This window comes from Carcharhinus amblyrhynchos, chromosome 25, assembly GCF_965287045.1.
Source record: "Carcharhinus amblyrhynchos chromosome 25, sCarAmb.v2.hapA, whole genome shotgun sequence".
Classification (NCBI taxonomy): Eukaryota; Metazoa; Chordata; class Chondrichthyes; order Carcharhiniformes; family Carcharhinidae; genus Carcharhinus; species Carcharhinus amblyrhynchos.
The window spans coordinates 35,720,341-35,744,265 of NC_137348.1; the positions used below are offsets into that span (position 1 = coordinate 35,720,341).

General features: G+C 43.9%; 1 protein-coding gene across 3 annotated transcripts in view; it reads right to left on the reverse strand.

The window, feature by feature from the left end:
• Positions 1–23,925, reverse strand: part of brinp1 (bone morphogenetic protein/retinoic acid inducible neural-specific 1) — a 391,976-nt gene that overhangs the window by 63,629 nt on the left and 304,422 nt on the right. For all 3 annotated transcript variants that reach the window (XM_080211786.1, XM_080211788.1, XM_080211787.1), the window contains exon 5: positions 1,327–1,432. In XM_080211786.1, coding sequence (XP_080067912.1) covers positions 1,327–1,432 — 106 coding nt within the window. The remainder of the gene's footprint in view (positions 1–1,326; positions 1,433–23,925) is intronic.

Below are 23,925 nucleotides of genomic sequence, written 5' to 3' on the forward strand. Positions count from 1 at the left end.
TTTCTTTGACTCAAGAAGACCTGGTTTGATTGGCTCCTTGTTAAAAAGAAAATACATTTGGATTGGGGAAGGCATTCATGGGGTAATTTAAAGAAATCTTTCTTGTAGCCAGTTGAGGTGAACTAAATAAAAGGGAGACAGTTCACTTCTCCACACCTCATTGTAACAACAAGCCAATGTCTTTTTGGTTCGAGATCAGATTGGCATTCTAATATCCCCAATGGATGTAAATGGTTGGACTTTCATGAGATGGTCTGCCCATAACTATGCCTCAATCTTCCAAGTAAATGTTTGTGATCGTGTAAATATTGATTCCAGTGGTTCTTGTTAATCTAAACCCTTATCGCTTCATGATAATAAGGAAGATTGAATGGAAATCCACTCGTAACGTCAAAAATTTGGAAGAGTTTGATAACGTCAAATTCCACGTGCCAATCAATTTTCAAAATGGTTGATTTAACCTCACTTGCTATCCTACATTCTGCACACCTCCCCCTCAACTACAACTCTTCACCAAGCACATTCTAATATGGCAGTCCTTGCCCCCCACCCCCAAACCTGGCACAGTGCCACAGGGGCAGCATGGTGGCACAATAATAAGCATTGCTGCCTCACAATGCCAAAGACCAAGGTTCGATACCCAGCTTGGGTCACTGCCTGTGTGGAGTGTGCACATTCTCCCTGTGTCTGCGTCGTTTTCCTCCAAGTGCTCAGGTTTCCTCCCACAGTCCAAAAATGTGTGGGTTAGGTTGATTGGCCATGCTAAATCGCCCCTTACTGTTACGGAGATGTCGGGGGATTAGTAGGGTATAAATATGTGGGGTTATGGATAGGGTGGGATTGTTGTCAAAGGCTTGATGGGCTGAATGGCCTTCTTCTGTACTGTAGATATTCTTTGATTCTACGAATCCCCAGAGGAGGGGATGTAGGGCTATTATAGCTTGCCAGTCAGCGGGCAAGACCCCTGTCACTTGGATTAAATTCCACCCATGATGTGAGACCCATGCTTCCTTCAGTGCGTGACTGTTTATACTGATTTTGACATGCTTAACCTGCTTTTTGTTAGTATGCAGGTGCACAGTAATGGGACTCGGAAAAATGATTGGTCTAAAAGAACAAGCTTGTTGTGAAAAACCAATGTAAATTGGAATTAGCTGGCTGAATTTCAGCAAATGTCAGGGTTTCCAACAGCTCTTACCCATGGCTGCAGTCACTTCTTTCAACGCTAGACACACAGAAGCCAAATACGTCATACAAATGCATCATATGAAGCACATTTCAAATGTAGCCCGCCCACCCGCTCCCCCCCCCACCTCTCAAACTTACCTTGCAAATGCAGTCTGCTCTCAGGACTCTGCAGGAGAACAGAACTCACAGAGTCAAGGTTCTCATAACTGCTGCACCCCAGAGGTCCAGTACGCGTCTCTGTCACCTGAAAGACCAAAACATTTCACATTTTAAAAAAAAAATCAGCAGCAATCTCAGATACATGAGTTAAATCTAAATTCAATATCTTCAAGTGTGGGTTGAAGAGCCGCTACCAACTCTGGTTTAACCTGGAGTTTTCCACATGACCTGATGATCCCACATGTCCCACCCTTATGCTGCCACCACTGATCACCATACATGTCTATCCTCTCTGAGCAATGCCTTCCATACGTCCACTGGCAAGCAAAAATACTCCCTCTTATCGATTGAATGATTTGTTGACTTTCAACAAAATGGCCTTTCTCACATTGTCAGTATCTTCATAACTAATGAACAAAAAGAACAAAGAAAATTACAGCATAGCAACAGGCCCTTCGGCCCTCCAAGCCTGCACTGACCATGTTACCAACTGAACTAAAACCTCTTAACCTTCTGGGGACCATATTTCTCTATCTCCTTCCTATTCATGTGTTTGTCAAGACACCCATTAAAAGTCACTATCGCACAGAACGGCACGGTGGCACAGTGGTTAGCGTTGCTGCCTCCCAGCATCAGGGACCCGGGTTCGATTCCCAGCTTGGTCTGTGTGGAGTTTGCTCATTCTCCCTGTGCCTGCATGTGTTTCCTCCGGGTGCTCTGGTTTCCTCCCACATTCCAAAGGTGTGCGGGTTAGGTGGATTGGCCATGCTAAATTGCCCTTTAGTGTCGGGGGACTAGCTGGGGTAAATGCATGGGGTTATGAGGATAGGATCTGGGTGGGATTGTGGTCGGTGCAGACTCAATGGGCTGAATGGCCTCTTTCTCCCTGTAGGATTCTATGACCTGCTTCCACTATCTCCCCAGCAACAAGTTCCAGGCACCCACCACCCTTCTGTGCAAAAAACTTGCCTCGTACATCTCCTTTAAACCTTACCCCTCACACCTAAACCTATGCCTCCTTGTAATTGACTCTTCCACCCTGAGAAAAAGCTTCTGACTATCCACTCTGCTCACGCCCCTCATAATCTTGCGGGCTTCTATCAGGTCATAATGACAATGGTACAACATCAGATTATTTTAACACCTCTGTGATTTTTCTCCAAAGCTGCTGGTACCAGTGACTGGGTGATTATTCCTCAAATCTGAGAAATTCCAGGCCCCCAGTGCTGGAGGCCTGGCAACCCGACTCCCATCCCCGGATCATAAATTTGGCAGATTTGATTACAAGTAGTTGGGGATTGAGGGGAAAATGGGTTTTGCAGGCTGTTCGGTATAATAGGCCTTTCAAACTCAGAGTCACTATTGACGGCAGCTTCTGTGACTGCCTTTGCACACCCATATCAGAGGACATGGATGTGGAGGCTTTGGAGAGGGTGCACAAGAGGTTTACCATGACGCTGCCTGGATTAGAACTTTAAGCTTGACAATCTAGGGTTGTTTTCTCCGGAATGGCAGAGGCTGAGGGCAGACCAGAGAGAAGTCTAGAAAATTACGGGAGGCGTAGATCGGGTTGACAGTCAGAATCTTCTTCCCAGAGTTGAAATATCTAACAACAGGGAGCGTGCACTTAAGGTGAGGGAGGGAAAGTTCAAAGGAGATGTGAGGGACAGTTTTTTTTTACACAGAGAGTGGTAAGTGTCTGGTATGCACTGCCAGGGGTGGTGGTGCAGGCAGATCTGATAGAGGCATTTAAGGGGCTTTTCGATTAGCACCTGAATACACAAGGAATAGAGGGATATGGGCCTAGGGCAGGCAGAAGGGATTTGTTTAATTTGGCATCATGTTCGGCACAACATTGTGGGCTGAAGGGCCTGTTCCTGTGCTGTAATGTTCTATGTTCTAAGACAGTGACTGGGATTCATGTCAAGGGGATTCCCTGTTCCGGCTGCAGTCAATGGAGGCTGGACTGAGTGACAAATTCACTGTCCTCGCTAGCAGTGACGGTGGAAGGGCATGAATGGGCAGAGAATTATGGCCATTTTGTCTACTCTGGTTATCTCATGTTATTGGATCAGAATGTAGAAATCCTGGGATGTGTATCTTTAAATATTCTGGAATGATTAGGATGCAGCTTGGTCTGAGGAAATATTGACATGAACTGACATCCAGACACAAAAGCTCCTAAACTTCCTGGAACATAACGAGTGATTTAAGGCATATAAGACAGACATAAAGCAGAGAATGTTAGAATGTTCTTGCGCGGAAGTGGACACACTCAATGTTAGCGCAAGGCACTCACGATAAGTCACTTCAAAATCTTATAAAAGTTGACAGGTTATATCTGTCTCATTTTACGACGCTATAAGTATTATCTTTGTATTTTAACTCTTTATGTGTTGTGCTGTGACTTATTTTATAACTGCAATAAAACATTTGTACTCTGTATGAGGCTCCCGCTCATCTTTGAGCACTGAAGATTGAATTTATTATGGCTTACCAATAAATCAAGCCCGAGAAGGCCAACACAGTTAATTTTTTATTGTAGAAGTTGCATTAATCTTCAGAGCCAAATGCATAATCCAAGGCCTTTCCTCAGGACTCGAGTTGCCCAGCTACGATGATCCAAATTGTCTAAATCCAGGCCACTCATCCTAACCACATCGAAGCATGTGTTTCACTAACCGGACACTGCAGGTCTAATCATACTTCTCCTACTTGGTTGGACATGGATGAAGTGCCAACTTATCTGAATCCACGCCCTGTCAGTCAAACTGCGGGGAGCTATTAAACTTTGCTTCTTGCTGAATGCTGCGATGACTCATTTCAATGTCAGTTTGACCGATCTAACCGGAACCCTCCTTGCAGCTGATTCAACATTCCCAGACAGGATCAGGAGCGAAAAGAAACCCTTTGACCCTTTTGTTGTTGCACGTCATCAGTGTGGTTTTTGGAGAGGCAGATATTTGAGCTTCCTAGCCTTTGGAGTGTGAGGTCAACTTAAACGACAGTAGCATGTCTTTGAGAGTTTAACGAAAGAGGATTATTTATTCATGCATTCACTGCAAAGTCTAAGCGCTGTGGCTAATCACTCAACAGTTACACACATATACACACATGCACACACACAGGCAACCGTGCACACAGACTTGCGCACACACAAGTACACGCATGTGCACAGATACTTTTACAAGTTATAAAAAATAGTTTGTAGTTTATATATCATGTAGGAGAACAGTTGTTCCAGGCCCATAAAGAAGTCTCCTCCATTCCTGATTTGTAGTTTGGAAGAGTTCAAATAGTTCATCGAATTCCTATAGTGCAGAAGAAGACCATTTAGCCCATTGAGTCTGCGCTGACTCTTTGATGGAATATCAGACCCTATCCTCGTAACCCCATGTGTTAAACCCACTAATCTGCCTTATTTGCACAGCTTTGGACACAAAGGGACAATTTAGCCAGTCCAACTAATCTGCACATCTTTGATCTGTGGAAGGAAATCAGAGTACCGGAGGAAAGCCACGCAGATAACAGGGAGAACATGCAGACTCCACACAGTCACCCGAGGCCGGAACTGAACCTGGATCCCAGGCACTGTGCGGCAGCAGTGCTAACCACTGTGCCACCATGCTGCCCAAATTGGAAACCAGGTTATTGCAGGATTCCTTGAAAGTGGTAAGCATTCAGTGGATCACACAGGTAGGTGTTTGCAGTTTTCATATCAAGAGATCCAATTTCTTTGCAGGTGTACTTGGATTTGGAAATCAGGCTGTGAGCTTTTGTGAAAATGTTACAGCTTTCAATTTCTCAGAGATAAAGATGACACACTATTTTCCCTGCAGCTATTGTTTCTTGTGGTGTTTACTGCAGACTGCTCAGTCTTTCTGTGCCTTCAGATAAAAAAAACACCCATTTATCTCCAGGCAGTTTCAGTTGTTTGATCAATTTGTCCACCCAGATTGGCTTAAAGTTGAAAGTCATTGCTGTAGACTGCAGATAATGGATCAGTTCTTCATCCTTAAGCAAGATCACTTTTTTCTGCCCAGACTTTCTTGTTAGAGTTCCAACACAGAGACGTGGGCCAGAATTTTACCGCCTCAACTGCCCCTGAATCGGGGTGGGTGAGGCTCGCAGAATGGAATTCTCTGTTGGCCTCAGGCAGGATTTTACAAGTCTTACCTGAATGAGCTCATAAAATACCAGACATGGAGTTTGGTTGGATGTTTTGGGTAAATCCCCAAACAATAGCAAGCGTAAATGCCACAAATAGTAATTGTCTTGGTAGGCCCATTCCAGGAGAAGACCCCCACCCAGGGTGATTCAATTCTGAATGTTCTGGAAGCTGTAGATAGATTCTGCTGAAGTGGCAAAGGTCATCTAACCCTTGGCAAACATCTTAGCCATTTTGCACAGATCCATTCTCGAAAAGAAAGGACAGTTCCAGAAGCTTCCATATTGACACAGTCCGATACAGAATAGGACAGGACAAGTCCAATCCTGCCAATTATTGACCCATCAGTCTACTGTTAGTCAGAAGTAGTGTCATGGACAAGGCCATCAACGATGCTATCATGCGGCACTTGCTTAGCAATAACCTGCTCACGGACGCTCAGTTTTGGGTTCCCCCAGGGTCACTCAGCTCCTGATCTCATTACAGCCTTAGTTCAAACATGAACAAAAGAGCTGAGCTCCAGAGGTGAGATGAGAGTGATGGCCCTTGATCTCAAGGCAGCACTTGTTTGTGTGTGACATCAAGGAACCCTCAGCAAAGCTGGAGTCAAAGGGAATCAGGGGTAAAAAAGCTCTGCGAGTTAGTCATACCTAGCACAAAAAAAATGGTTGTGGTGTTTGGAAGTCAATCATTACAGGTCCAGGATTAACTGAACAGGGTCGTGTCCTAGGCCCAAACATCTTCAGCTGCTTTATCAATGACCTTGCTTCTAAAATAAGGTCAGAAACAGGGATGTTCGCTGATGACTGCACAATGTCCAGCACCATGTAGGACTATTCAAGTGCTGAGGCAGTCCATGCCCAAATGCAACAGGACCTCAACAATATCCAGGCTTGGCTGACAAGTGGCAAGTAATATTCAGGGGAGATAATGGCCCCCAGGTGGTATTATGGCTAGACCATTCATCTAGAAACTCAGTTTGGGAACCTGGACTTGAACCCCACCTTGGCAACTGTTAGAATTTGAATTCAACAAAATAAGTCAGGAATTCAGGATTTACTCCTGACCATGAAACCATTGTCGATTGTCTGAAAAACCCATCTGGTTCACTAATGTCGTTCAGGGAAGGAAATCTACCTTTGCTTATCTGGTCTGGCTTATAAGACCTACAGCAATGTGGTTGACTCTCAACTGCCCTCCAAGGGCAATGAGGGATGGGTAATAAATGCTGGCCAGCCAGTGATGCCCATGTCCCATGAATAAATATGAAAAAAAAAGTGTCAGACAAGACCATCTCCAAGCAGACAGAACCTAAGCATCATTCCTTGACATTCATTGCTGAGTTCCCTACTATTAACTGTGGGATTACCATTGGTCCAAAATTGAACTGGAATATCTATATAAATATCATGGCTTTAAGAGCAGTTCAGAGGCTAAGAATCCTGTGGCAAGTATACCCTTTCCTTGACTCCCTAAAGCCATATACAGGGCACAAGTCAGGAATGTGATGGAATGCTGTCCGTTTGCCTGGATGAGCGCGACTGCAACAACACTCAAGAAACTCAACACTGTCCAGAGCAAAAGCAGCCTGCTTGATTAGCACTTCATTTCCAAACATCCAATCCCTCAACCACTGATGCACAATTGCAGCCATGTGCACCATCTACGAGATTCCCCACAGGAATACAGCAAGGCTCCTGCAGTAGCAGCTTCCAAACCCACAACCGCTACCAACTGGAAGGACAAAAGCATCAGATATATGGGAACACCACTACCTGGAAGTTCCCCTCAATCTACGTGCTATCCTGACTTGGAAGTATATTGCCATTCCTTCATCGTTAGTGGGTCAAATTCCTGGAACTCCCTCCCTAACAGTGCTTGAGCTTGCATACGCCATCTGGACAGCAGCGGTTTAAGAATGCGGCTCATCACCACCTTCTCAAGGGCAAATGGGGATGGGTAATAAATTCTGGCTGAGCTGTAGGTGCCCAGATCTCATGAATGAATTAAATCAAAGTGCATGTTTGAAGGTATGAATAGGACATGCCTTCGCTGGCCATAGCAGGCAGGTCTGCAAGGCTATAGATTACCGTAATAAAAATATGGATAACTGTAAGTTTGGAATAGGTCAGGGAAAACTAATTAAAGAATTCATGCACAACTGAGATAATGCTCTTCTAATTTTCTCTCGATTTCAATGTGAGCTTCAATAATTTTGAACAGAAAAGCAGGAAAATGGATTGAGTCTCATGAAGCATGAGTTCACCTTCTAATCGAAATAGCAAAGATCAACGGCAAAGATTATCCCTTTGCAGTTCAAAGCACAAGTCTACTATCATCCTGCTTTCATTCAAAATTGCAGAGGAAGGGCAATGCTTCTCCGCTCACTATAACATTGAGAAGGAACCTTGTTAGAATAAGGAGTGTTTAAAAATGAGGGTATTCTATGTGCTACCTTCATTAATGAGGCAGCTGAGAGCACCGTGTTATCCTAGAGGCTGCTGTGTATCAGAGATGTTAACACAAGGGTCGCACATTATTATGGAACTTGGGAATAGCATGAACAGTGTGACTGCCAATGAGAGCTTTTTTCTTTCACTACACAACAGTGCATGACTGCAAAGTCCCTCCCGAGGTTATTGGTTTACTGCAATGAAATAGTACGCAAATATCAAGGTTTTATTCGAATCACACCCCGTAACCCTGCCTCAGGTTCCACTGCACGCTTGTCTGCGATGTTAGGTTGAGTAGTTTAACCATTACCGAGCTGCAGTTTGTGATTCACCGAGGTTTTCTCCAGTATGCAATGAAATTAAACAAACAGACACAAACAGCTTCCTCTCCATTAACAGGGACATTTTCACATTCAGTCAGTTGGCGAGGTTTTTAACTCACAATCGGGGTCATGAATTGGCCGTTCCTGGCAATTACAATGCCAAGTATTAATGGAACAAATCACAGTAAAGATGAACGTTGCAAAATAATTATGGTGGCCGGTGTTTCAAGATCCTATATTTGGGTCATGGAATCATTACAGTGCAGAAGGAGGCCATTCGGCCCATCGAGCCTGCACCAACAACAATCCCACCCAGGCCCTATCCCCGTAACCTCATGTAATTACCCTAGTAATCCCCCTGACACTACCGGCAATTTATCATGGCCAATCCACTTAGCCCACACATCTTTAAACTGTGGGAGGATACTGGAGCAGCCAGAGGAAACCCACACAGACAAGGGGAGAATGTGCAAACTCGACACAGACAGGCACCTGAGGCTGGAATTGAACCTAGGTTCCTGGCACTGTGAGGCAGCAGTGCGAAGCACTGTGCCGCTGTGTCTATAATATTGATGTTGAACTCAATAGCATTGAGAAATGATAGATTTCAGGGTTTATGCAGAATGGTTATCATTTGCATTGATTTTATATAATGGACAGTCCCTGACCAGGTCACATGTTAAAAAATGTACCCAAAGTGCCTACTTGTTGAGTGTCTCTTTGCCAGACAGTGTAAGAGAAAAAGTAAATTGCTTCATTTCTATTTGACAGAAGGTTAATATCATTGGACTAGGCTTTACATATCTGAATGGGAAATACAGCTGTATAATATCGCTGTTCAAATGTCAGACTGCACTGAGGCTCTGCATTATTGAGTCTACAGCCACTGATAATTGCGTGAAAACCACTTTCCTCAAAAAACCAAACAACTAGAAGAGAGGAAGATTTCACCCTGACCTTAGTTTCAAATTCAGGTGAATCCATTGCACCCTCAAATAGTTTTTAGCTGGCAACATTTTTCCAGTTTGTTTTTTTTTCCTTGATGATGCTGCATTGCTAGCAAGACACGCGAGGCTGTTAGACTGTAATTACACTGATCAATCCCAAATCTTTCAGTCATGACGTTAAACCAAGGCTCCATCTGCCCTCTCAGTGTGATGTAGAAGATACCATCTTATTATTGTCCCTGGTCAATATTGATTGATCCCTCAAAAGTCGCTTCTTGGCCTTTTAGCTAAGATCAAGCATCATCGGATCGAGCCCAAGATGGGGGTGCAATGCCTTATCTTGTCAGCTTGGATCCTGCTTGTCTCTCTCGTGAGGACCTTGAATTGAATTCAATTGGATCTTGAATTTGCTTTTTGGGGTAAGCAAGGAACGCATTTGCATTTGCCTGGTCCACTCTGAGCATTGACTTTGTAACTTTAAGGATGGAGTAAAAAATTCAAAAAAAAACAACACCCACTAAAACAGACTGGGGGGGAATTCTCTGTCCTCCCCGTAGTGTGTTTCTCATGACCATAGAAACCATAAAGTGCCGAAAGAGACCATTCAGCCCATTAAGTCTGCACCAACAACAATCCCACCCAGGCCCTATCCCCGCATCCCTACATATTACTTGCTAATCCCTCCAACCTACGCATCCGGGGACACTAAGGGGCAATTTAGCTTGGCCAATCCACCTAACCCGCACATCTTTGGAGTGTGGAAGGAAACCGGAGCACCCGGAGGAAACCTACGCAGACAAAGGGGAAATGGGCAAACTCCACACAGACAGTGACCCGAACCAGGAATTGAACCCAAGTCCTTGGAGCTGTGAAGCAACAGTGTTAACCACTATGCTACCGTGCCACCCATTTTTTTTTACCCTAACCCTCGCCCTAACCCTAACCATGACAGGAGATTACGTGTTGTTTGCCATCAGTGGGCTTTTCTGGTCTTGCCGCTGTCAATGAAATTTTCCATTGACTGGTCCCTACACCGCTGGGAGAACCATCCTGGACTGCGCCATTGGTGGTGAGATCCCGCCAACAGGAAAATCCCAGCCATCATCTGATCATTTATTTTGTTTGTGGGGAGCTGGGTGGCAGGGTGGAGGTGGTGTTGATGGTGTTGCTGTCGTGGCTTGCTGTGTGCAAATTGACAGCTGTATTCCTTCCATTAAAAGTGACTACATTTACATTGGTTGTAAAGTGTCCTCGGTTGTCCTGAATCTTTAAAAGGTGCGACATGATTGAAATCCATCCTTTCTTTGAGATTGCTAAGAACAGAGTCCCAAAGTTGGAAAAAGTGACTGATGCTTTTCAGATTCACAGACACAATGAAGATCAATCATAAAATCCTTACAATGCAGAAGGAGGCCATTTGGCCCATTGAGTCTGCACCAACAAAAATCCCACCCGACCGCTATCCCTATGTATTTACCCATTAATCCCTGTAAAATACACATCTCGGGGCACTAAGGGAGAATTTAGCATGGCCAATCCACCTAACCCCCACATCTTTAGACTGCAGGAGGAAACTGGAGCACCTGGAGGAAACACACACAGATATGGGGAGAATGTGCAAACTCCACACAGACACAGTGACCCAAGCTGAGAATCGAACCCGAATCCCTGGAACTAACCATTGTGCCACCATGCCACTCAGAGTGAGTTTGGGGCCTTAATATGATGAAATAGGAGAGTGAGGGTAAGACTTTATTGAAGCTACAATGTCCTAAAATCAATGTCAATTGATATATAATTATTGTATCAAAGTCTTTCTAACTCTGAACTGTTGAGAATAGACTGAGAGTTTATCTTTCAAATTTACAACAACAATTAAGACAAGATTTCTGATTATTACTTTCAGTGCAAGTGGTGTAACTCTATGTGATTCCAATTCAATGGCATTGTTCCTTTTAAACATAGGCTTTGATTTCCTCTTGACCTTGACTTTAATTGCAGTTCCATCTTAAAATCATTATCAAATGATAACAACAATGAAAAGAAAGAAAGCTTTTTTTTGCATGCCTCCTGCCTTTCTAATGATAAGCAGAAGATCAAAGATTTCAATACGCTATATTGTGTTATTGTAAGAAAATAATATGTTTGATACCGTGCCAGAATAGACCAATATGTGGGTGGAATCAGATTTAAAACTAAGCATTCAACCGTGCTCCCCCACACTTCCAACAAGGTGAAATTATGGTTAGGAAATCATGAGAGGTCATTCCAATTTCTTTCCCTGCCTGCGAAAATGCCGTTCCAGGTCTCTCCTCACAGCAGGGAGCCATCCAGCTGATGATAGTTGTGGGACTAACACTAAGGAGTACACAAGCTCCAGTGAAACTCTTATGTACAGGGCTGAATTTTACAATGGCGGGATTTCATGGTCCTGCCAAAACGCCAATGGACTTTTAACGGGCTTGTTGGCCTTGCCCCGTCACAACGGGGCTGTAATATTCCATTCAAAGAGTGAAAACTGTTTTCGGTCACAGATGTGTGTTAACAGCGTCTTCCCATAATCCTATTAGATTTAGGTGCAGAATTAGGCCATTCTGCCCTTCAGGTCTGTTCTGCCTTTCAATCATGGCCGTTAAGTTTCTCAATTCCACTTTCCCACCTCTGATCCCCATACTAGTCAAGAACTGGCATGGTAGCACAGTGATTAGCACTGTTGCTTCACAGCGCCAGGTCCCGGGTTCGATTCCCAGCTTGGGTCACTGTCAGTGCAGAGTATGCATGTTTTCCCCATGTCTGTGTGGGTTTCCTCCCACCTTCTGAAAGAAGCATTGGTTAGATACATTGACCCAAACAGGTGCCGGATTTGGTGATTAGGGAAATTTCACAGCAACTTCATTGCAGTGTTTATGTAAGCCTTATTCATAACCAATAAATAAACTTTCTTCTAAGTCCCTATCTTAAATACACTCAATGACCTGGCCTCCACAGCCTTCAGTGGTGTTGAATTCCATAGATTTACCACCCTCTGGCTGAAGAAATTCCATATCATCTCGGTTCTAAATGGTGGCCCCTTTACTCTGAGGCTGTGCCCTTCGGATCGTAGCTCTGCCTATTAATGGAAACATCTTCCCCACCCTATCTGTGTCTTTCAGTACTCTAAGTTTCAATGAGATCCCCCCCTTTTAAACTCCATCGAGTACAGACCCAGCATCCTCTAATGCTCCTCATACGTCAAGCTTTTCAGTCCCGGGGTCACTGTTGGGTAGATGCACTGAGCAAATGGATTCCATGTGAGGCTTTTCGCTGAGTGATTTATAAACTGCTGTGAATGAAGAACACCTCCCACTGGAGCTATCATGCTGCTCCCTGGACAGTGATGGTAGATAATTCTCAAACTTTATACAGTGTGAGTGAAGTTCAGTGGCAAGTAGCACTGTGCGTTCTGAAAATGTATGGCTAGCCCCTCTTGTCGTGCCTGAGCTGACCATGAAACTTTCTCCAGCATCGAGTTACAGAATAGGGGCTGTTGGCACTAACAGCTGTCGCCAGCTGATCCCACTGCCGGCAAAGGGGTAACCTGCCGAACATTGGTCGGTTAGGTTTTCCAAACATTGGGCTGGGTAGCCTGAAGGCACTATGCCCTCCGTTTTTAAAATGTTTTGTGGGACATGGGTGTCGCTGGCTGGCCAACATTCCTTGTTGCCTTTGGAGGGCAGTTGAGAGTCAACCACATTGCTGTGGCTCTGAAGTCACACAGTGGCCAGACCAGATAAAGATGGCAGATTTCTTTCCCTAAAGGGAGATAATGGCACACAACTGTTGAGGAATCATCACAGCAATCCATGCAGACTTGGGGAGAACGTGCAGACTCTGCACAGACAGTGACCCAAGTCGGAATCGAACCCTCATCCCTGGCAGCAGTGCTAAACACTGTGCCACCGTTCCACCCTCCACTCTAAATGGGTAAGAAGAACTTACACACAGGATTGTGCAGCAAACAAGTTCAATGTGACAATCTCCTTTCTCCCCGTCATGGCTGTTGCTGTGATAATTATTTAATTGATGGTTTGTGCGTATTATCACATCTGCATAATGTCCCTGGCAAACATTTCCTTCAATAGCAGCGACAACTTCCACTCAAAGTAAAAAACAGCTTCACAGGGGTGGTATTAATCTGCAGCCAGAATTGGAGGAGGCCAGTGGTTTCAGAGAGTTGGAGAAGATATTAGATATGCACTTGCAATGCCAATGCACTTGTATTCACAGGCATACAAGTCTGTGGGTCAAGTGCTGGAAAATGGGATTAGAATAGTTGGGTTATTTGTCTTTGACCAGCACAGACATGATGGGCCAAAGGGCCGTTTCGCTGTGCTGTATACCTCTCTGATTCTACAGCCACAGAGCTGGAGGGGGGCAAAGGCGTGGAGGAATTATAAACAAGGATGAGAATGTGAAAGTTCAGGTGCTACCAGACCAGGAGCCAGTGTAGGTCAGTATATAGACATTAAACTCGCTTCCTGGTTATTGAGCGGCAGTGTGAATGAAAAACCTGGAATGAAAACTGTGCCCATTCTATTCTTTCTATTTATGTCATCCATTTTTCAAATTTATCATTACAAGTAATGAATAATTCACTCCCTCCCACTGACATAATCTACATCCCGTCCTGCGCTTGATTCCAGCCCGTGAGAAGCTGCAGTATTTATTCACCGTTTGCTGAATGTTATGTGTAAATGTGACCTTAACTTTAATTAAATGACTAATACCAATTGTGTTGTAAAGTGTTAACCGTTCTAGGATAGTCGATATCCACGGATAACGAACCAAAGGGTTGACACAGAAGATGTTTTTCATAGGATCACAGAGCACACACGGAGGCCATTTGGCCCATCGTCCTAGCACCAGTTTATTGGAAGAGCTATTCAACTGGTACCATTTCCTCATACTTTCTCCAAAGCCCCCCAATTATTTTCCCCTTCATGTATTTCGTCAACTCCTGTGTGAAAATTACTATTTAATCTGCCTCATCACAATCTCAATTAGTGTGTCCCTGTTCACAACAAATCACAATGCAAAAACTAATAATCTCCTGAAGCCCTCATGAGTACTTATACTAATGATCTTAAATCTGCGTCTCCTGGTTACTGACCTTCCTGCGAGAGGAAACTCTCCCCTATTTGCTCAATCAAAATCTCTCACACTTGTGAACATCTGTATTTAATCTCTCCTAATCTCTCTCTGTTCCAAGAAAAACAACCCCAGTTTAGCTAATGTCTCCAAATAACTGAAATCCCTTATCCTTGGCACAATTGTTTCATTAATTCTTTCTCGAGTAAGTTTGAAAAAAAAATCAAACAAATGTCAATCACTATTTATATAATAATATGCTATGGGCTCTCACACTCAAGCTAATACATCAACGTGTCAAAACACATTAGTTACTTGTTGTGACCCAGATGTCTGATCTGAATGGATGGGTGAGGGACTGGAAGGATTTAGATAGCTGCAAACACACATCCTTTTTCACTATTTCACATTGAGGGCAGTCAAAAAGCTTCCCATCAAGTTTGCTTCATGCTGTATTTTTGACAGTAGCAATATAAAAAAAAACAGGCAATCACCGAGGGCTGCAACTGGTCCTACTAATCCAAAACTTATTGCGTGGAGTTAATGATTCTTAGAAATTCTTTCCCATCATGCAGGAGAGCACTGAACTCTCACTGAATGTTATGAATTCTGGCCTTCAGCTAAACTCGCGTCTGCGAAATCTTCATGAGCTTATTTTCCTGCATCCCAGGTGGCATTATATCCATTTCAGCGACTGAACACAACTGTAGCCACAAAATGAGTAGATGTCACCTTCTGTCAGACAAAAGGAGCCTGAAGGCAAAGGAAGCAGCATCAGAGCAATACAGGAGACAACTAAATTATTTCACCTATAGATGGCAGCCCAATTCAACTATCAAATCAACCCGGAAGTCAAATTTGGGTTTTAAATTAAGTGCAATGTTTCAAAGATTGTTTTTTTTTCAGAATTAATTTTAATTTTTCACCAGCAGAGTAGCAGTAGGATAATAAGTACCACCCCAGTATTGGTTTGGGTTTCAGCCGAAATAACGGTATTTCATGTACATTATGATAAAGACTTCTTTTTTTGCGCGGGGGGGTTGATGGGGCGTTCTTCCAGATGGGATTAAATTAGGATTTTCAAACTTGATAAAATCTCCCACAAAATGTAGGAGGGTACAGCTCTAACCGTTGCTACAAACTAGTGGAAGTTCGCCAGTAAACATATAATGCAGCAGGTGCTGTCCAGGAATCGGGACGTCTGCACAGACACCGTGGCTGTAATTGGCTGGAAGGGGACAACAATGCGATGGTGCAGTAAGGAGCGGCACATCAATCCAAACCAAAAGAGAAGCCTAATCGGGCCCAGTAAAATCTTTCTTTTCATTCTCTTCTGGTTCCACTGGTCCCTGGGGGGGGTGACATAGGTAGAGTTCTCAAAATTATCTGAAGTCCTTCCCAGATACATCACCTGGACAGTATAGGGGCAGAGGATTCACTCAAATCTTCTCATTGAAGTGCATTTTAAAGCAAAATCAGGACATGTCTAGGTTCAAGCCAGTTTCTATTCCCTTAATCAAAGATCTTACATCATGACCAGGAGTTCATGGTCACTGAATGAAGGAATACATATACATGATACATGTACACGATGTAGAAATCAACCTGTAAATTCTTGGTACCAATTTTATTTTCCATTCCAGTTAATTTGAATGAAAAGTGAGATTTGCATCAACTACACGGAAGTTACTCACATCAATGGTGAGGGGGTGGGGGTGGGGGGCTAGTGGTATTATTGCTAGACTATTAATCCAGAAACTCAACTCATGTTCTGGGAACCCAGGTTCGAATCCCGCCATGGCAGATGGTGGAATATGAATTCAATAATAGTTAAGAATCCACTAACGACCATGAAACCATTGTCACTTGTCAGAAAACCCAACTGGTCCACTAATATCCTTTAGAGAAGGAAATCTGCTCTCCTTACCTGGTCTGGCCTATATGTGACTCCAGAGCCACAGCAATGTGGTTGACTCTCAACTGCCCTCTGAACAAGGGCAATTGGGGATGTGCAATAAATGCTGGCCAACCAGTGATGCCCATGTCCCACATATGAATTTAAAAAATCTATTTAGATTCTGACTAAAGGTTTCAGATTCCATTAATCCTTGCCATTTCTTGGACTTAATATATGTATCGCTGGTAACCTTTAAGGTGATGTTACATAAATGGGGTGGGGGAGAAAGGGGGACGGGATGGGTGTGGGGGGAATGGAGGGAGGGGAGAGAATGGAATTCAAATTTTATAGATTGCTCGAGAGATACTTATACCTGCCACCCATTATTGCCTCGCATGTGCAAATGTAACAACTTCTCCCCAAGGAAGGTGCATTAAGCTATCACAGTAGGGCTTCCCTCAGGGCGGAGAGACCAGGATCATTATCCTGACTCTGTGCCATTTGAGATCTATAAAAACACCACGAGCAACTTCTTGTGCTTATAATCAGACACAAAACATGGACACGCAACACTCAAACAATCACAACTGGCTCAGTCTGCGATACCACTGAGCATATTCTCAGTCTCAGAAACCTGAAATACGTACAGGAATTCCAACCTATTTCCCAAACAATTTCCCAGGCTGGGAGTTCTCTGTTCTGATCTCAGATGAGGTGCCATCGCGCATAGAGCTTCTTATTTAAAGAGGGGAGGGGAGCATTCCCAATGACCAGACCAGCACCACCCAGTAGTTGGCCAATAATACTCGCTTTTGTTGTTTGTGACACCTTGCAGGGTGTGAAATGGCAGCTGTGTTTGCCTGCATCAGCGGTTCTCAGGATAGGATCCCACGGACTCCTTTGGGGGGGGTGGGTGGGAGGGTGGGTCTATAGAGACCTTCCAGGAGCTTTGTGAATGTGCAAGTGCTCATTGAGCAAAGCTATTCCAACAACTGCCCAGGACACCATACTTGGTGCTAAGGAGGACAGGCTGTTGTCAAGAGTAAGTGAATGGACAATGGTGGAAGATGGGCTAGGAGGGACTAGAATGTAGACACCACTTATGCAATGCAGAATGGACTGGCTGTCTGTCTCACTCAAGAACAGAATGGTCAGGCCAGAGCACTGAGAGTGGCTTAAAGATACACAGTTGATTTCTCAAAAAGCACATCGAAACCCTCTTTATGTGCAGCACTCCTGAGGATTATAATTTTGATGGGGGAGGCTCTGTGATTTAAAAGCAATTTGAAAAATGAAACCACTGGCCTACATGATAAGAGTCACTGGATATTTAAGGAACTGACTGCATGTGAATCACTTTGGGAATTAAGAAGAGATGTGATGAGTTGCAACATTAATGCTTTCATTACCAAAACAAAATTTCCTATCAGTTGGCAGCGTCTTTACAGTTCCGGGGGCTTGCGGATACATGCCCTCGAACATTCTTGCCATGCTGACTCAGAGTACAGAGTTGTTATTGTGTGTTTAATAGACTGCAGGCTCCATTTGCCATCAATCTCCTTGGACAGAATACTTTCTCATTGTTAACACAGGCAACCCAACAAGGCTGTGCAAGACCTGTGCATTCTCACAAAAATCTATTGGTTGTTGGAATTGCAAGTAAAATTCAGACCATCAATCATTGGTATTTAATTTATAGAGGCATAGAGATATACAGCACGGAGACAGGCCACTCAGCCCAAGTCATTCATGCCGACTGGTTTCCTAAACTGAACTAGTCCCATTTGCCTGTGTTTGGCCCATATCCCTCTAAACCTTTCTCACCCACATACCTGTCCAAATGTCTTTTAATTGTTGTAATTGTACCCACCTCTACCACATTCCATACACATACCACCCTCTGTGCGAAAAAGTTGCCCCTCAGGTCCCTTTTAAAGTATAGATTAGGTATAGATGTGATCGGCGCAACTTGTGGGCCGAAGGGCCTGTTTGTGCTGTAGTGTTCTATGTTCTGTGTTCTAAATCTTTCCCCCCTCACCTTAAACTTATGCCCTCTAGTTTTGGACTCCCCTACCCTGGGGAAAAGACTGAGGCTATTCACCTGATCTAATGCCCCTCCTAATTTTATAAACCTCCGTTAGGCCATCCTCATCCTCCTACACTCCAGGGGAAAAAATGTCCCAGCCTATCCAGCTTTGCCTTATAATTCAAACCTTCCAGGCCCGGTAACATTCATGTAAATCATTCATGTGTAATTCTCAAACCTTAACATTTCTATTTACAACCAAGCTGGCAAAATCCTGGATTCTGATACTGAAGTATCATAAAACAGGACGTTTTCAATTTATGGTTCCCTCAAGTCACATCTGATTTGATGACATACCAAATAAGGGTTAATTTTACATGACTTCGCATGAATTGAAGATGAGGGATTTTGTTGCTGAGGAATTAAACCTTTTTAAAACATTTTTATGCAAAATCAGCATCAGCCACACTTAAAAAGCTTGACACACATTCTAAACTCCCTATTCTCCAGACCAACAATGGACTAAGATTTTTGTTGCGTTTGCGCTCTGTTTGCTTTCCAAAAATGCTATTATCACCACCCTTCCCACTTTAAGGGCCATCCTCAAGCTATTTTCTATTTTTCTTTTCTCATTAAGTTCCTTAAATTGCCCAACTCCCTGATAATCCGGCCCCTTTCAACTTCCCACCTAAATTCAATGGGTGGGATTTTACAGCCTCACTCAAGCGAGACCGGAAATCCCCGCCCAGGGTCAGCGGACATTTCCATTGTCTGCCCTTCGCCTGTTCCGAAACGGGGTAGGCAAGGTGGTAGAATTCCAGCAAATGAGCCCATTTTTTTGCCATTCTCAACTAACCAACGAATCCATTATTAATGACATCTACTGTGTCTGCTACTAAGCTCAGAGAACATTGTCCTGCTTTGTTCTCCTCCACCTTTCTTCAGTGTTCAACAGCGCTGCCCACTCTATCCTTCCCCAGTGTTGCTTTATTGATGGGACTGTTAGTACAGTATTGGGTGTTGGGTAGTATTGTAGTATTGGGTGCAGAGGAGGTTTACTAGGATGTTGCCTGGTATGGTGGGGAGGTCCTATGAGGAGAGACTGAGGGATTTAGGGTTGTTTTCGTTGGAAAGAAGGCGGCTAAGAGGGGATCTTATTGAAACATATAAGATGATTAGAGGTTTAGATAGGGTGGATAGTGATAGCCTTTTTCCTCGGATGGAGAAAGCTAGCACGAGGGGGCATGGCTTTAAATTAAGGGGGGGTAGCTACAGGACGGATGTCAGGGGTAGGTTCTTTACCCAGCGGGTGGTGAGGGATTGGAATGCCCTGCCTGCTGCAGTTGTAAATGCGTCTAGTTTGGGGGCGTTTAAGAGATCTCTGGATAGGTTTATGGACGAAAAGGGATTGGTATAGGCTAGTGGGTCATTGTTTTTGTAACTGGTCGGCGCAACATCGTGGGCCGAAGGGCCTGTTCTGCGCTGTAATGTTCTATGTTCTATGTACATGGTTCCAATCCTACCTTCTTGTACACAACAGCCCCATTTCTTGTAGCGACTTAATTTCCCTCTCTTCCTTATCTGCTCTCTGCCTCTCAGTGACATCATCCATAAGCAAGACCAGTTCTTTCCGAGCCCTGCAAAAGTGGTGCTATTGGCCCCTGATCAAAACCTTTGTTACTTCCACTTGACTACTTCAATTATTTCCTCCATATCTATCAACGACCTAAATTCTGGTTCCACTCACTCATAACCTTGCCCCTTCTGATCTACACTAGCTGCCCATCCCGTGTTGCGATAAATTTAAAATGGTCATTCTCCTCGGCAAATCCTTACATGTCCTTACTCCAGTTCATTGCAGTGATTTCCTTCAGCATTTCATGCCGTTCTGAAAACTTTGTTCTTCTGCCTGTTTCATCTCTCATGCTTAAGGGTAGAGCTCTTTGCTGTCTCAACCTACACACTGAAAAAATACAATTTAGGAGCAGGAGTAGGCCATTTGACTCAATGCAGCTCCACCAATTAAAAGAATTATAGAAATATATCAATTCTAAGCAGGAGTAGGCCATTTGGCCCTTCGAGCTTGCTCTGCCAATCATTTTGATTACGGCTGATCATCAAATTCAATATTCTGATCCCACCTTCCCCCCCATATGCCTTGATCCCTTTAGCCCCAAGAGTTATATCTAATTTCTACTTGAAATCAGACAATGTTTTGACCTCAGTACATTTTGTGGTAGTGAATTCCAGATCTTCTGGGCGAAGACATTTCTCCTCACCTCAGTTCTAAAAGATTTCCCCCTCATCCTCAAACTAATCATGGCTGATCTGACATGATTCCACCTTCACGCCCATCTTCTTAACCTTTGACTCCTTGTCAATTGAAAATCTAACTCAGGCTTGAATTTATTCAGTTGCGAGATTCTCTGGCCTCCACGTTTCGCGCTGGCAGGAGGCAGCCCCGCGATTGGCTGGTGGAGGGATCTTCTTGTCCCGCCACTGTCAATGGGCATTGAATCCACCCACACCACCAGGAAACCTGCTCCGGTGGTACACCGGTGTGAATAGACGGAGGATCTCGCCCCCCTAAAGGCTCAGCCACCACTGCTCACTTGGGGGAAGATTTCTAAAGATGAACTATAGTATTAGGGTTTGTAAGGGCTAGTGCATGGGGTCTCCAAACTTTTCAGTATGAGGGCCACATCGTATATTTCACACATTTTCGCTGGCCAAAGAAAAAAAATTAGTTTTATAAATGAATGAATAAAATTTAAATGAATGAATAAGTTTTATTTGGGTCCTTTTTTTGTAATCAGCATGGTATGATTCAGAACAACAGAGAAATGTGACAATTACAAAGGAACAATGCCGTGTTTTCACTGAGAAATGATATATCATGAGTAAAAATGTCAAACATTAGCAAATGCTCTGACAAAATAATCAATTACTTAACTGCAGATGAGAAAAGCAGGTTATTCATTTTTAAATTAATTTTATTTACTGAAATATTTCGAGTTGCTGCGGGCTAGATGTGGCCCGCAGTTTGGAGACCCCTGGGCTAGGGCATTGGGACTGTGTAAACAGCACTATCCAAAATAATGCTGAAAGAGAAGACATGACAAGGAGTTGAGAAGACAAGAGTTCATGGCTTCACCAGTGTAATCCTTAGGCCAGAATTCTACATTGGGTGGGTGCGACCCTGACCTGAAGTGCATTAATTCAGGTCAGAAGACATTAGGCGTGAATCTAATGTCATTGCGCACTTGCCTGGTATTTTAGTTAGTGAGCACAGACGACAAACAGAAGCATCAAGCCAGGCAATTTAGCCCATTGCAGTGCCTTTAATCAGGCCATTGAAATTGGCCTACTGGAGTACGAATTCCCTGATTAAGGGACCAATTGACAGGCCATTCAGGGAGACTTTGCTTTGTATTTAACTGGGAGTGTCAGTTCCTCTGGCACTCCCGAAGGGATGCTACTGACCAAGAGCACTCTGTTGGAATTGTAAATAAAGGAATTCTGGTGAAGGGACTTCTGCCTCCATGGACTTATTACACCCATAAAGGGGACAATTAATGCAATTTTAGATGGCCCATGCTGTAGTGTTAGGCAGGTGGCCAATAGGCCCAGCAACATTTATTTGTAACTGCAACCTCAATCTGGACTGACATAAAATTAAAAAGTATGTAGGGACTGCGGTTTGTGCTTGAGTGTGCTGCCTCGACACTCTCCACAGCATTTTTCCATTACAATTTATTTTGTACAGCTCTACAGCTCCCTGAGGCAGCTCCGCAGAGACTGTTCCTTGAGGGAGCACACTGGAGGTGCCAGCCCACACCCTCCCTCTTCACGGCCCTCCCAGCTGCATTGAGCCTTTCCCAGTGAATCGTTCATGCTGGACACCTGTTAATTGGCCAGCCAGTGTGAAATCCGTGACCCATCACGGTTGGAAATGCATGGGCCTGCTGAGTGTGGGCACTTGACATGCCTTAGTGATGGTGAGGATGGTTCAAATGTACACAATAAACTAGTGGGGCGGCACGGTAGCACAGTGGTTAGCCGGGTTCGATTCCCGGCTTGGGTCACTGTCTGCGTGGAGTTTGCACATTCTCCTCGTGTCTGCGTGGGTTTCCTCCGGGTGCTCCGGTTTCCTCCCACATTCCAAAGATATGTGGGATAAGTTGACTGGCCATGATAAAATTGCCCCTTAGTGTACTAGGATGCTGAGGTTAGAGGGATTAGCTGGTAAAATATGTTGGGATATGGGGATACGGCCTGGGTGGATTGTGGTCAGTGCAGACTTGATGGGCCAAAGGGCCTCTTTCTGTACTGTAGGTTTCTATGATCTGTGATTCTAGTTATTCAGATACCAACATCTCATTTCCAAGCTATACTGATCAGTATACAACACAAACAACCCTCTGAGAGAAGAATTCTTTCAACGTAGCCCTGTGTGGATTGTGTTTTCGTTGACAGCACTTCATAATTAGGGATTTTACACTTCAGACTAAATGCTCCACCCTTCCATTGGGGGTGGGGAATGGGGTGAAATGGAATAGTTGACTCCCCACTTCTCACACATTATCTTAATGAACCGTCCAATATCTGTTGTTAGAAACTCCTGTGGTGCCCAAAAAGATGGAAGATTGTGTTTAATGTGCCTGTGATGGTTGTATGGACATGTTGTGTAATTGATGGGCAATGGGAAATTTAGAAAAGTAATCATTTTGATCAATAAACCATCTCCATGGATGCTGAAGTGGTCAGTAGTGAGAGTGGTCCATGGATATATGGGTACATTGTGAGGTAACAGTGGTTCTTTCTGGTTGCCAGGTATTAAGGTTTGTCATGCCTCACTTCCCCCAAGGATTTTTTGATATCTTGGTGGATTCTCGGCCAACATATTATCTCCCTTGCCAAACATCTGGTTTGATTAATTCCCACATGTGCCTAGTATATTTCATGTAGTATATTAGGTCACACAGAACCTGGGACGATAACTCACTTTCCCTTAAAGATGACTTCCTGAGATATTCTGAGTTCATCTCCTTTGGGCTAAATGGTCTTACAGCCTCTAGAACATCCTGGCCATCTGTTAGTCACTGACTCCCACCGTTGCTATAAAACAGGATCATTGGATGATAACTGTTTACAGCAGGTGGGACCTAGATTGCCCAAACTGCATAAAGTCAACCTGCAGAACATCCCCTGTTTCAATGTCCACTCAATCGACTTAAGAGATCTAGCGATATTTGCAGTCTTTGAAGGATTAGGCAAATGACTTAAATTACTGGATGTGACCATGGAATTGTGCAACTAGTAGCGTACATCATAATGGTAGCCTTGTATGTTGACCAATAAACACTGTATTCTTGGTAGTGCGCAAGTTAGGAGTTTGCGCCAGATCATTTAAAGTGGCTTCTGGTTGCTTTCCACAATGAATTTCTTTGCGAATAAGTAGGTGTAAAACCTGATGGATACCAGTGCCAAAGTTTCAGTTTCAATAATTGAATAATTAGCTTGGGCAGTGAACAAACACTTGGAAGCAAAAGCAATCAGCATCCCATACTGGAAAAGGCTTCTTCAAGTCCTTTTGGGGATGCATCAAATTCAAGTGGAGTCTCCTCAGTAAGGTCA